We start from the raw sequence: 14,020 nt of genomic DNA, 5'->3' as shown, positions 1-14,020 counted from the left end.
GATCATACTTTGCTGGGGTTTTTCACCTCCCTCTGGATCAACTGTGGGTATAGGATTGTGTATATGGGATCGTATAGTTGTGTTTTCTTTTTCGTTTTTTATTGGTTGAGCTAGATGGACTTGTGTCTTTTTTTAACCTAACTATGTAACTTGCAGAGTGGCACAATTCACCTGCTCTCACAACCCAGACGGAGCAGCATGCTCATGGAGAGCAGAAGGGAAGAGTGATATTGCCGACCACACATCCATCAGCACAATTGTATATCCTGCAGCTGTCAGCTTACCACTCTGTGGCTGGGCATGGGATTTACTGTGAGGGACCTGAGAGAGCAGCGGCCAGTGGGCAGAGCGTAGGATAGTATGTTGGAGAAGTCTGTTGCCTCCTGTGCAGCTCACTTAAGCCTCGTACACACGCAACGATTGTTGGCCAACTGATCGGCCGTCTTTTGTCCAGTGTTGTTGTGTTGGTTGAAATGTGCTCTAGACTGCACACGAATTTTCTCGGCCAACAAGAACCAACTTCAGAAGTGATGTCATGTGCTGGTTTACTTTCCGTGTGCTTTTTCTTCTCTGAGCATGCCCAGTCTTGCTCGTCTGATTTTTGTCTGCCGAAATCTGTACTGACTGATGGAAAATCGGCCGTTCTGTTGACGGCCAACAAAAATTTTATAGCATGCACACCAGATTTTGTTCGGCCGAAAAGTCTCAGTCGGTTGTCGGAAGCATCATACTAACAAGCCGACAATCGGCCAATCGGATGTTGGCCCAAAATTTACGGCCAACAATCGTTGCGTGTGTACGAGGCTTTAGTGAGTGTTTCAGGTCCTGGGCTTTCTGCAAGGCTGCAGCACTCAGTGTGCAGCCCAATGTATCCCTTCCTCACACGTGAGCTCTCCCAGGACACTCTCCTCGTCTGGAGCTGCTCGGTTCAGCAGGCCCCACTCTTCCCTGCTCTGGAAATGGGGGGGTCGGCAAGTCCAGGGCCCGATCTACTAGTCACCTGACCGCGATTGACTGGTAGATTGTGATCGATGGGTTGCAGACCACCGCTCTATGTGAATTACAAACCTAATGTTGCATTTCTTCCATCACTTCACTCCCTTTATGATTTAGAACTTTATATCCAACTGTATAACCTGACCACAATGCCTACAACTTATCTTCATCTGAAATGTAGAAATATTGTACTAAAGGCTCAGTCCACTCAGGAACACCCAATAATAGGTGAAACCTGTTGGGTGGTGTTACCTGCTGATTTAAAACTTAAATAATTGTTAAAAAAAATAGAATTGGTTTACCGTATTCTTAGGGTTCTCTGCTTGCTGGTTGTCCTATTCCAGTACAGCTTGCAATAAATTCTAAACTGTCTCACTTACTGGCAAAATTAAACAGAAATTATAATGATTTGGTTCTTTTACATAGATATGGTTTTATTCAATTGTATGTTAATTTGTTATTAACTACTGCTGTTTTGTAGCTGTTTAGTTTTTTGAGGCTGTATCTGTACTTTAAACCAGTGGTTTTCGATGTGCAGATGCCTACATATCAGCATAGTGAGCTTAGTGGTTAGCATTTCTGCCTTGCAGGACTAAGGTACTCGGTGCAGGACTAAGGTACTCGGTGCAGGACTAAGGTACTCGGTGCAGGACCTGGTCAAAACACTATCTTCATGGAATTTGCATATTCTCCACGTGCTTGAATGGGTTTTCTTTGTATACTCTGGTGTTTCCCCCCACTAGTACATTGTATTATGATAACAGGACTGACTGATGTCAGAATATACTGATCAGTGTCAGCAGCTGCTGATCGACAAATGTTCTCCAGCAGGGATGGACACACACTGATCTAAGTTTAGTCGGTCCCTGCTGAATCGGCCAAATTTCAATCAGTGTAAGGCCAACGTTGACCTTCTCCTCCTTTGCCTCATTTTTTTGGTTTTCTTCACTTGGTTTTTATACTCACAGTTTCTGCTGGTAGAGTTCCTCTTTTTTTCTCCTGTTATTGATCTAGGTTGGCTCTTTGAGCGATCCTGTGGCACATGTCTTTGGAATGTTTCTCATGCTTATTGGCATGTTTTCACCATTATTTAAAGTGGTACTTAACCCACAACAGTAAAATCAGTCTATCAGTAAAGCGTGCTTGTTATACTCACTATGGATCCTAAGGGTTTAATCCTATGCATTGTATAAAAAAAGGCTGTTTGATCCTGTCTTCTCTGATCCTTCCTTCTTCCACAGTCCCCAATCCTTATCCTGATAGAACAGAGCCTTGGGGGCAAGCTGCACATGCTCAGTTTAGTGTGTATTGCTAGAGAGCTTTCATTTTTTATCTTGAGAGAGTGCATGTGATCAGCACAGGGCCAAACAACACTGTCCAGACAGAGGGTCAGGGGTCCTGCAGCCTCATAGGACAATCAGGGGAGAATGAAAGCTTCTCCTACAAGTTTTAACCAGTGCTCTGCTGGGCACTGAGAGAAGTCACAAGACTGCTATATAATGCTGATGAGAAAAGGTATTTAGCAATTTATATTGTACTAAAATAATTGCATTTCCATGTTCTGTGTATTGTGGGAGACCAGATATAGTGAACGCAGGGTCCTGGGTTTAGTAACACTTTAAGAAACATTTATCTCTTTGTGTCTTGCAATACCATAGTCAATTATAGTATACTCCTGTCTATGACAATTATTATGTGACTGCACGCATTCTGATTCAATGTACCATCTGTAACTATGTCTGGAGTCCATGACCTTATATTGTATGCCTTCATTTTCATCTCAATAAAATCTTTGGGTAACAGAAGCTACTGCTAGGCCTACATTGTACAAGATATGAGCTATGAGAAGGGGCAGTTTCGGGGTATCCTATGGCTTTATTCATTTGCACCTAGACAAAATGAGCTTTTTAGCTTGCTGTTCTGGAAAGGGGGGTCTTGGAGAACATGTGCACTAACGTACTGTAAGTCCTGGTTCACACTTATGCGATGCGGGAACCCTGCGAACCTACTGCGGGTTCCCGCATCGCATTCCCAGCGCAGGCAGTTCACACTGCCATATGCGAATCGCTGGGGGTGTCAATTCAAAGTTAACGACACCCCCAGATCAGTTCACATATGGCAGTGAGAACTGACATTCGGACATGAATCGGATTGCATAAGTGTGAACCACCATGCGTTTCAATTCTGGTGCGGACCCAAAAAAGGGTCCTGTGCGTGTTTGTGCCGAATCAGATGCAAATTCAGCCATACTATCTGTATGGCTGAATTCGCATCGCACAGACATCGCATGTGATTTCAGAGCAGTGCGCTCCGAATGACATGCAATGTCTGCCATCGCACTAATGTGAACCAAGCCTGACAGTCTGAATCCAATCTTTACAAGGAGTTAACCACTTAAGCCCCGGAGGATTTTACTGCTCAAAGACCAGAGCCTATTTTGCGATTCAGTACTGCGTGACTTTAACGGACAATTGTGCGGTCGTGCGACGCTGTACCCAAATGAAATTGATGTCCTCTAGTTCCTCCTGTTTTGAACTGTATTGTAACTGTATTGTCTTCCTTCACATTGTAAAGCGCTGCGCAAACTGTTGGCGCTATATAAATCCTGTATAATAATAATAATAATAAATGTCCTTTTTTTCCCACAAACAGAGCTTTCTTTTGGTGGTATTTGATGACCTGTGCGATTTTTACTTTTTGCGCTATAAACAAGAAAAGAGCGTAAATTTACCCCAAAAATTTAAAAATCAAAATTTTTTGACATTTGGCCAATTTGTTTTCTGTTTCATATTTGTGGTGAAAAAAATTGCAATAAGCGTATTTTGATTGGTTTGCCCAAAAGTTATTGCGTTTACTAACTACGGGAAAGATTTATGTCATTTTTATTATTTTTTTTTTTTTAACTAGTAATAGCGGCTATCTGTGATTTTTTTTTTGAGGGACTGCGACTTTGCGGTGGACAGATTGGACCCTTGACTGACATTTTTGACACTTTTGGGGGTACCAGTGACATTACTACAATAATCAGTGCTATACATATGCACTGTTACTGTAAAAATGACACTGGCAGGGAAGGGGGTTAACTTTATTAGTGATCAAGGGGTTAAGTGTGTCCCTAGGGGCGTGTTTCTAACTGTAAAGGGGCGTGGCTAGTGATGTAACCACAGAGACATACGATCCTACATAGCAGGATCGTATGTCTCTGCAGTTACACCAGGGAGAAGGACAGGCGGCTTTGTTTACTTTAGCCGCCTGCATTTCTCCCTCTGCAGCGGGAGATTGCGAGTGGCCGGCGGACATCCGAGCCGCCGGTCACTCGCGCAGGGATGACAGTGAACGAGCGGTGGTGGGAGTGCGCCTCCGGCGGCGCGTGCTCGCCCCCTATTGGCTCGCGGGCGAGTGACGTACCCATACGTCACTTTGCCCAGGAGGGGCTGACCGCCGCAGTATATGTACTTGCGGCGGTCTGCAAGTGGTTAAAGCAAACTAAACTGCCCCATCCTTTACAGCTGAAGAAGCTGCATCTTAACCTCTGTTTGATTTCCAGTTGCCATGGTGCTGCACATGTGGTCAGCTATGATACCGGTCAGTTGATTAGGAAGCAGGAAAGTGTAGCCGCTCAGGTGTATGTCTGATAACCAGGTGCAGGTCGGAGCCGTAATCCGGAAGCTTGCAAAATGTGAGAGGATTGACCGCACTCTGGTAGAAATATTTCTTGAAATCAAAGATGTTTCCTTTATTGTTCCAATAAAATCAAGTGACAGACAGTGTACAAGCAGACAAGGTTGACGCGTTTCACGACATTACCAGTCGCTTACTCATAACCACACTCAGTAAGATAGTGACACCGAGCACTTGACACCCAGAATAATTCCATCAAAAGGTGAGACCAGCATTCTCTGTGTAAAGGGTTAATGGCTCCTAATAGATAAAGAAGATGCACTTGATGTACAGGTGTCATTTTTAGCCCTTCTAGACATGTAACTATCCTCCGCAATTTAGGTTGAATACTGACACTTCAGTCTGTTTGTCTCACAGGAAAAGAACTATGTTTCAAAAAATTGTTGATGCGGCCGAACAGATGCAATCAGAAGCAGAAGTGATAAAATATATTATCGCTGACCCAACGAAAAAAGAGATAATCATGTGAGTGCAACAATCAAATGTCCCGGAGAAAAAGATTATTTAGCTCTGTAGTTTGTATAAGAATTGAATCTATTTGTTTTCCTGCAGGGCCATGATGATGACAGGATGTGACTTGTCCGCTATCACTAAGCCATGGGAGGTGCAGAGTCAGGTGTGTTATATAAGCCACCTTCACACACAAATTAAATGAGGAAAAGCTTCAATACAGACAAATATTTTGGCATCTTGTGAAAATCTTGCCGGCGAATTGGAACACTCTATATAAAATAATTCTTATTGCTGCAATTTTTCTGTTGGTGAACAATGCCAATTATTCATTCTTGCTTTATTTAACCACTTCAGCTCCGGAAGTGGTTAAAGGCCATCTTTTGCTATACCGCCCTGCGTTACTTTAACTGACAATTGCGCAGTTGTGCGACACTGTACTGAAATAAAATTCATGTCCTTTTTCCCACAAATAGAGCTTTCTTTTGGTGGTATTTGATCACATCTGCAATTTTTATATTTTGCACTATTAACAAGAAAAGACTAACAATTTTGAAAAAAAAAAAACAATATTTGTTACTTTCTGCTATGAAACATACCCAATAAAAAAAATGTAAAAAAAAAAAACATATTTCTTCATCACCATAGGCCAATATGTATTCTGCTCAATATTTTTGATAAAAAAAATCCCAAACAACATATATTAATGGTTTGTGCAAAATTTATAGCTTTTACAAACTATGGGATATATTTTTAGAATTTTTTTTTTTTTTTTTAGTCAGACACCTAACTGACACTTTTTGGGGACAAGTGACACCAATACAATGATCAGTGCTAAAAAATATGCATGCTCACTGTATTATGACACTGGCAGGGAAGGGGTTAAAATCAGGGGTGGTTAAATGTGTTCCTAGGGGGTGCTTGCCAACTGTATTGGTGCGCTTGTACTGTGGGAAGGCAGAGATCCCTGTTCCTGCTTAGCAGAAACACAGGATCACAGCCTTCCCTTGTCACAGAACGGCGATCTGCCTTGTTTACATAGGCAGATCGCCATTCTGCCTTTCTCCCGAACGATAGAAGGGTCCCGGTGGACATCTCGTCCAGCAGACCCGCTGATTGGCTTCTGCTGTGTCCAATCACAGCGGGAGCAGGTTGCTGGCAGCGTGCGTGCGCGCCCCTGACCCGGAAGTGCATAATCACGTACAGGTAAGTGATTCTGCCCAGAGCGTCTGCCCTGCCGCAGTAAATGTAAACATGGGGCGGTCAGCATCTGGTTACAGGATAACTCTCTCAAAAAAAATAGCAAATATAAAAAATATACTATATACAATTGCTACACAAACCATGTTGTAATTGAATTTTATTTAAAAATTGCCTTACCTTTTTAATCTGCAGTGCTCTTATTTTCTATACAATTCAGAGCAATATGGCAGCCTGGAGGAGTTTTGTACACCTCCGGTGTATGGAATGCCTCCAGAAATGCATTTCCTGTTTGTGTGTTATGGCTTTGGTACAACCAAGTGAATGAGGCCTTCCCAAATTCCCAAATGTTTCACAGAACCTGAAGAAGTGAAATGCTTAAAACCCATGAAACGCATCACATAATGACCATTGAAACCCTATCACCATTTAGAACTTTGCAAACCATCTGGTCAGAAAATAACAAACAAATAAATAACCATGTAAAACATGTTATGCACTTATGTAATTATAAACTATCATGGTCAAAATGTCCTATATTTTAACAATTCATATTTTAGAGGAATTATAATAAATGTACGGAATTGTACTTGTGGTATATACTGTATATATACCAGGACACCCTCAAAGTCCTCTATATGGTTGGTTCTCTATTTCCCATAATTTGAGGGATGTTAGGGCCCAACTATTTAACTCAATGTACATGGTTTTGTGACATTCTACTGTTGCTTGCGTCTTTGATTGATGAGGTGATTTGGCTTCCCCTGCCAGTGATTACACAAAAATAGAAGGGAAATCTCCCTAGTAGAGACACAGGTAGCAATAAAAAAAAAAAAAAAATAGTATTCTAGCTAATTGATAAAAGTTGATCCAGGGAATATTGGATTGCCTCTCGGGGGATCAGGAAGGAATATTTTTCCCCTGTTGTAGCAAATTGGATCATGCTTTGCTGGGGTTTTTTGCCTTCCTCTGGATCAACTGCGTGTATAGGATTGTGTATATGGGATTGTATGGTTGGGTTTTCTTTACTGTTTCTTTTTGTTTTTTATTGGTTGAGCCAGATGGACTTGTGTCTTCTTTCAATCTGACTAACTATGTAATTATGTAGCTAATTTTTAAATACTTGGATGACCTGCTAACAATGTTTTGTGTTTAGGTGGCTCTTATGGTTGCTAATGAATTCTGGGAGCAAGGAGACTTGGAGAGGACGGTCCTTCAGCAACAACCTATTGTAAGCCAATCATATTTTAATGTACTGTATTGTGTATAGCACCCCATGAAGGCTGTTGGGGAACCCAAGGTGGCTCGGTGGGCTAGCATTTCAGCTCAGGGTGGAATTCTTGACCCTTTGTGGGGTGGAAGAAATTGGTCACCAGTCAGACATGTAAAAGTGTTTATTACAAGACAAAAAATAACTAACGGAGAGAGGGATTTGAGCGCAGAATACCAAAAATGCTGACTCTTTTCTCTACTCATAGTCAGTACAGTAAAGGGACCTTTAAGTGGGTATGGCACTCTGTCCTACTCAGACAGTTGAACAGGTTCTATTCAGTACACTTACCCTTTGGATAAGCCATTAAAACTTCCTGCAAAGTCCACGGCTTATACCCTGCTCCTCCAGGTACTCTTCAGCAGACAAAGTTATACTCTTGGTTCTCCAGTCTAGGTAATTGCTTTCCTGTTCCACATCCCTTTATTTACCCTTCAGCAGAACAGCAGAAAGCTTCAGGCCCAGGTTTGGGTCTCTCTGTAGCATAGCGCACCCTCCCCAGGCAGCAAGCCCGGGAGGCAAGAGAAAGTCTAGCATGAACACACATCCTCCCCAGGCAAAGCATGGGAGGCAAGAGAGCTTTCCAAGGCTACTCCAAAATATTTATATACTTCTTTAGCATGCACCAATGGCAATAAACCTTTTAGTAGTTCTCCAAGGAGATATAAATATTCAAAATGTAGAAGAAAACTATAACATTGAGCTTAGGGAAAACATGAAGACTAGGGCTAAGGCTGACAACAGTCCAGCAGAACTAAACTAATGGGCCATACACACTATAAGATTTTCTGAAGACTTTTTCCTTTAGACTTACCAAAACCATATAATAGGAGGTCAAACCTAAACACTTTCAATTTGTATGCAATCAGGCAGGCCCTTGCACTACATAGAAAAGGTAAATCTGAAGGAAATCTAACAACAAAAGTTGGATAGTGTGTATCCAGCTTTAGACTTGGACCTTACTGTTTAGGGAAGGGATCCTACCTTTGTAATACGATTTAAGATTGGAACAAGCTTTGCATTCCAGGGGAAAAAAATGGTATGCTACGTTTGGGATCCAATGTAGATTGGCTCAATTATAGTTTTAGCCAATAATTCCTTATCTTCAAGATTATTTTTTTTAATTTCCCCTTTTCAAGACAATACTGCTCAGGATGTCAGTTTTACCCCTACCCTCACTTATACACCTGACGTAAGTGACGAACACACATAATACCACTTTTTAAACAGCTTCAGTCTAATAGAGTATTTTATATTCCTATGGCAGTACTGGATCGAAGTCTGTTTATTAGTATGTTCAACCATATACAGTTTCATTGTATTCACCATTCTTTGTACCCTTGGCCATTCCGTTCCTCCTCTCTATTACAAAATTGCTAAATATTTTCATTATTTTGTAGCCTGTAAATCGTGTAATATAGCCTCTTCACCCTCCTACTTCCTCAATTCCTGCCCAAGTGAGAGTGGCATACTTTCAACAACCCACAGCTTCCTGAGACTTTCATGTCACACATCCCAGGATGCTGCAGGTCAGTAAATGCCAAGATGCCATAAATGTTGCACCTGCATAGATGTCAGCAATGCAGGTCTGAATTTCTTTTTCAAAACGTCTGCACTTACCGACCCACAGTCTTCTGGCATGTGTGAAGGGAATGTCCCAGGAGCTGTGGGTATCTAAAGTATGTCACTAGGAGGAAAAAGGAAGCCAGGGTGTGGAGGAGCAATATGAAACTACACTGCTCTAAAAATAAAGGAACACTTTTGAATCAGAGTATAGCATCAAGTCAATTAAACTCCTGGGATATTAATCTGGTCAGTGAAGTAGCAGAGGGGGTTGTTAATCAGTTTCAGCTGCTTAAGTGTTAATGAAATTTGCAACAGATGCACTAGATGGGCAAAAATGAGACAACCCCCAAAGCAGGAATGGTTTTACAGGTGGCGACCACTGAAATTTTTTTCCCTACTCATTTTTTCTGACTGTTTTTCACTAGTTTTGCATTTGGATAGGGTCAGTGTCACTACTGATAGCATGAGGTGATACTTGGACCCTATAGAGGTTGCACAGGCAGTCCCAACTCCTCCAGGATGGTACATCAATACGTGCCATCGTCAGGAGGTTTGCTGTATCTCCCAGCACAGTCTCAAGAGCATGGGGAAGATTCCAGGAGACAGACAGTTACTCTAGGAGAGCTGGACAGGGCCGTAGAAGGTCCTTAACCCACATCAGCAGGACCGGTATCTGCTCCTTTGTGCAAGGAAGAACAGGATGAGCACTGCCAGAGTCCTACAAAATTACCTCCAACTGGTGTGAATGTCTCTGACCAAGCAATCAGAAACAGACTTCATGAGGGTGGACTGAGGGCCCAACGTCCTCTAGTGGGCCCTGTGCTCACTGCCTGGCACTGTGGAGCTCGATTGGCATTTGCCATTAGACACCAGAATTGGCAGGTCCGCCACTGGCTCCCTGTGCTTTTCACAGATGAGAGCAGGTTTACCTTGAGCACATGTGACAGGGTCTGGTGAAGCTGTGGAGAATGTTATACTGCCTTTAACATTGTTCAGCATGATCGGTTTGGTGGTGTGCCAGTGATGGTCTGGGGAGGCATATCCACAAAGGGACACGCAGACCTCTACAGCAGTGGTCCTCAACTCCGGTCCTCAGGGCCCACTAACAGGCCAGATTTTAAGTATTACCTTGAGGAGATGCAGACTAGAGTACTGCAATCACTGAGCAGCAAATTATATCACCTGGGATGTATTTCAGTTATCTTGCAAACCTGGCCTGTTAGTGGGCCCTGTAGGCCAGGGTTGAGGACCACTGCTCTACAGGCTAGACAATAGCACCCTGACTGCCATTAGGAATCAGGATGAAATCCTTGGACCCATTGTCAAAACCTACACTGGTGCAGTAGATTCTGGGTTCCTCCTGGTGCACAACAATGCCCGACCTTATGTGGTGAGAGTATGCAGCAAGTTCCTAAAGAATGAAGGATTTGATACCATTGAATGGCCCAATGCTCGCCTGACCTAAATCCAATAGAACACATCTGGGACATTATGTTTCTGTCCATCCGACGCCGCCAGGTTGCACCTCACTCTGTTCAGAAGCTCAGTGATGCCCTGGTCCAGATCAGGGAGGAAATACCCAAGGTCACCATTCGTCGTCTCATTAGGAGCATGCCCTGATGCTGTCAGGCATGCATACAAGCACGTGGGGGCCATACAAACTACTGAGTCCATTTTGAGTTGCTTCAATAAAATTTAAGCAAAATGGACTAGCCTGCTGCATAATTTTTTCACTTTGATTTTGGGAGGGTTTTTGAATTCATCCCTCTGTAGGTTGATAATTTTCATTTCCATCAAACAATGTGGCATCCTTTTGTCCCTAACATTACCCAGTCCATATCAGTATAGATATCCAGCATGATATTTTTCACCATTGAGATCTGATGTGTTTTCAAAGTGTTCCTTTAATTTATTTGAGCAATGTATAATGCTGGGTTTCTATACTGATATGGACTGGGTAATGTGTTAGGAACAAAAGGATGCCTCATCGTTTGATGGAAATGAAAATGATCAACCTAAGAGGGCTGAACGCAAAGACACCCCCAAAAATCAAAGTGAAAAAATTATGCAGCAGGCTAGTCCATTTTGCTGAAATTTCATTGCAGTAGCTCAAAATGGTACTCAATAGTTTGTATGCATGCCTGACAATGTCGGGGCATGTTCCTAATGAGACGACGGATGGAGGTTGTCTCATTGTTGCCCATCTAGTGCACCTGTTAATTAAATTAACACCAAAGGAGCTGAAACTGAATAACAACCCCCTCCACTACTTAACTGACCAGATCAATATCCCAGGAGTTTAATTGACGTGATGCTATACTCTGATTCAAAAGTGTTCCTTTAATTTTTTGTGAGCAGTGTATTTTTCCCCCAATGAGATCTGATGTGTTTTCAAAGTGTTCCTTTAATTTTTTTGAGCAGTGAATTTACAGGTCACAAAACATTCTGAGCTTTTGTGTAATTCAGGAGGGAGGGAAGGAATGGTTAAACGTACAATGAATGGTGACATGTCTGCTTTAAACATTTTGTTTTTAATCTGCTTCAGAGTTTCTAACCTGGAGATCCTGCCAACATCATCACTTTTAGTTGCAGGATGACAATGGTAAGCCACAGCAGCGATGTTGTCAGACTGCAATGTGTACTCCTTCAATTGACCATTGGACTGTCTATCAGATAGGAAGATCAACAACCAACTAAATAAGCTAACATGCAGGCTGCTGAGAAACATTTATTTTTCTTAATTAGGCTGTCAATCACAGTTATAGGTGTCCCCATGATGGGGGTAAATTCTCCAATGGGAACACATTACAATAGATGCAGTTTTTAGGGGAAAAGAGAGATTAGAACTCTTGTCAGGTTTTTATTGCCTTTGTATGCATTGGGGAAGTTTAACCACATCTTTTTAAAATGTGTGTCCAATTGAAGAAATTTCCTTTCACTTCCTGTTCCACAGACACAACAGGAAGTGAGAGGGAATGTCTCCAAACCTCTTCTCATAGATAGAAGCGGTGTAGTTAGTGATAAAGAGGTGCCCCCACAGGAAGATTTCTTCTCTGTTCTTGTGGCAGCTGTAACATTTTGAATTACCCATTACTTTTTGCTCCAGTGACAATGATCATCAAGACGAATTGAGATGAGAAATCTCCTTAGTTCAGACACAATAAAACGCTGATAGATTTCAACACTTCCCACGCTATAAGGATGCTGTACTCTTTACATATTTTTATTTTTCACTTTCAGCCAATGATGGACAGGAACAAAGGGGAAGAACTGCCTAAACTCCAAGTTGGCTTTATTGACTTTGTATGTACATTTGTGTATAAGGTAAGTTCTTTAAAATACAATACATTAGGAAAAAATGCTGTGACCTTTAATGCAAATTTATTACTAGTTACACAAACATTTAGAAATCTTGTAGTCAAGATCAAAGAAAGGATTGGAAGTGGAAAAAACGTAGCACCCATGAGAACAAGTCTATTCATTGTTCCCATTGGTAAAGGGGTCTTTTTGGCCTGTGCCTTGTACCTAACCGGATGGCCTATTTAACTACCTCAATACTGGGCACTTAAACCCCCTTCCTTCCCAGACCAATTTTCAGCTTTTAGCGCTGTTGCATTTTGAATGACAATTGCGCGGTCATGCAACACTGTACCTAAACCAAATTTATGTCATTTTTTTCCCCACAAATAGAGCTTTCTTTTGATGGTATTTGATCACCGCCAGGTTTTTTCTTTTTTGGTGCACAAATAAAAAAAGACCGAAAAGTTTGAAAAAAAAAAAAAAGTTTTTTTGTTTAGGTTATAAAATTTTGTAAATAGATACGTTTTTTCCTGCACTGATGAGCACTGATGACGCCGTACTGACAGGCACTGATGAGGAGACACTGATGGGGTGGCACTGATATGCAGCACTGATGGGCACTGATAGGTAGCACTGATATGCAGCACTGATATGTGGCACTGATAGATAGCACTGATATGCAGCATTGGTGGGCACTGATAGGCAGCGCTGATGGGCACTGATGGGCGGCACTGATGGGCACTGATAGGCGGCACTGATGGGCACTGATGGGTGGCACTGATGGGCGGCACTGATCGGGGGCACTGATCGGCACTAATGGGGGGCACTGATGGGCACTGATAGGCAGCACTGGTGGGCAATAATGGGCACTGGTGGGCGGCACTGATAGATGGCAATAACGGGCACTGGTGGGCAGCACTGATAGATGGCATTGGTGGGCAGCACTGATAGGGGGGCACCACTGGCAGGCTCTTTGAGCCCTGTTTGCCATCCCTGGTGGTCATGGTGGGCATCCCTGGTGGTCATGGGTGGGCATCCCTTGTGGCTCTAGTGGCATCCCCTCCCCCCAGGGCTGCACTGGTAATCAATCATCTGATTACCAGCACAGACCCCCCCCTGTGATCAGTGAGTAATTAGAAATACTCACTGATCACCCCGGCTGCAGAATTGATCCTCTGATCTTCTCCTCACTGACAGGATCTGTCAGGAGGAGAAGAGATCGAAGCCGTTACAACGGCTGTATTGACATTACATGACGGCTGTGATTGGTCACAGCCGTCATGTGATCAGGAGGGCCAATCACAGGGCCCTCCTGCCGAGTCTTGTTGCTCTGTGTCCTAGGGACACAGGCACATCGAGATCGCACCGCTGCGCGTGCCCGCGGCGGCGCGATCTCTCTCCTTCTGAAGGACGTTCCGGAACGTCCATTCAGAAGGACGAGACTCCCGCCCGGCCGTATATGTACTATGGCCGGGTGGGAGGTGGTTAAACACATACAGGTGCATCTCATAAAATTAAAATATCATCAAAAAATTCATTCATCATATTTTATATAGA

At 42.8% G+C, this 14,020-nt stretch overlaps 1 protein-coding gene across 1 annotated transcript in view; it reads left to right on the top strand.

Moving 5' to 3' along the window:
* Positions 1-14,020, top strand: part of PDE6C (phosphodiesterase 6C) — a 130,318-nt gene that overhangs the window by 91,889 nt on the left and 24,409 nt on the right. The window contains exons 17-20 of the mRNA XM_082269252.1: positions 5,035-5,142; positions 5,230-5,293; positions 7,484-7,558; positions 12,404-12,487. Of these exons, the coding sequence (XP_082125378.1) occupies positions 5,035-5,142; positions 5,230-5,293; positions 7,484-7,558; positions 12,404-12,487 (331 nt within the window). The remainder of the gene's footprint in view (positions 1-5,034; positions 5,143-5,229; positions 5,294-7,483; positions 7,559-12,403; positions 12,488-14,020) is intronic.

Source organism: Pelophylax lessonae (assembly GCF_965119305.1).
Source record: "Pelophylax lessonae genome assembly, chromosome: 9".
Classification (NCBI taxonomy): domain Eukaryota; kingdom Metazoa; phylum Chordata; class Amphibia; order Anura; family Ranidae; genus Pelophylax; species Pelophylax lessonae.
Note: the sequence above shows the minus strand (reverse complement) of the source record. Positions and strands in the feature narration are given on the sequence as shown.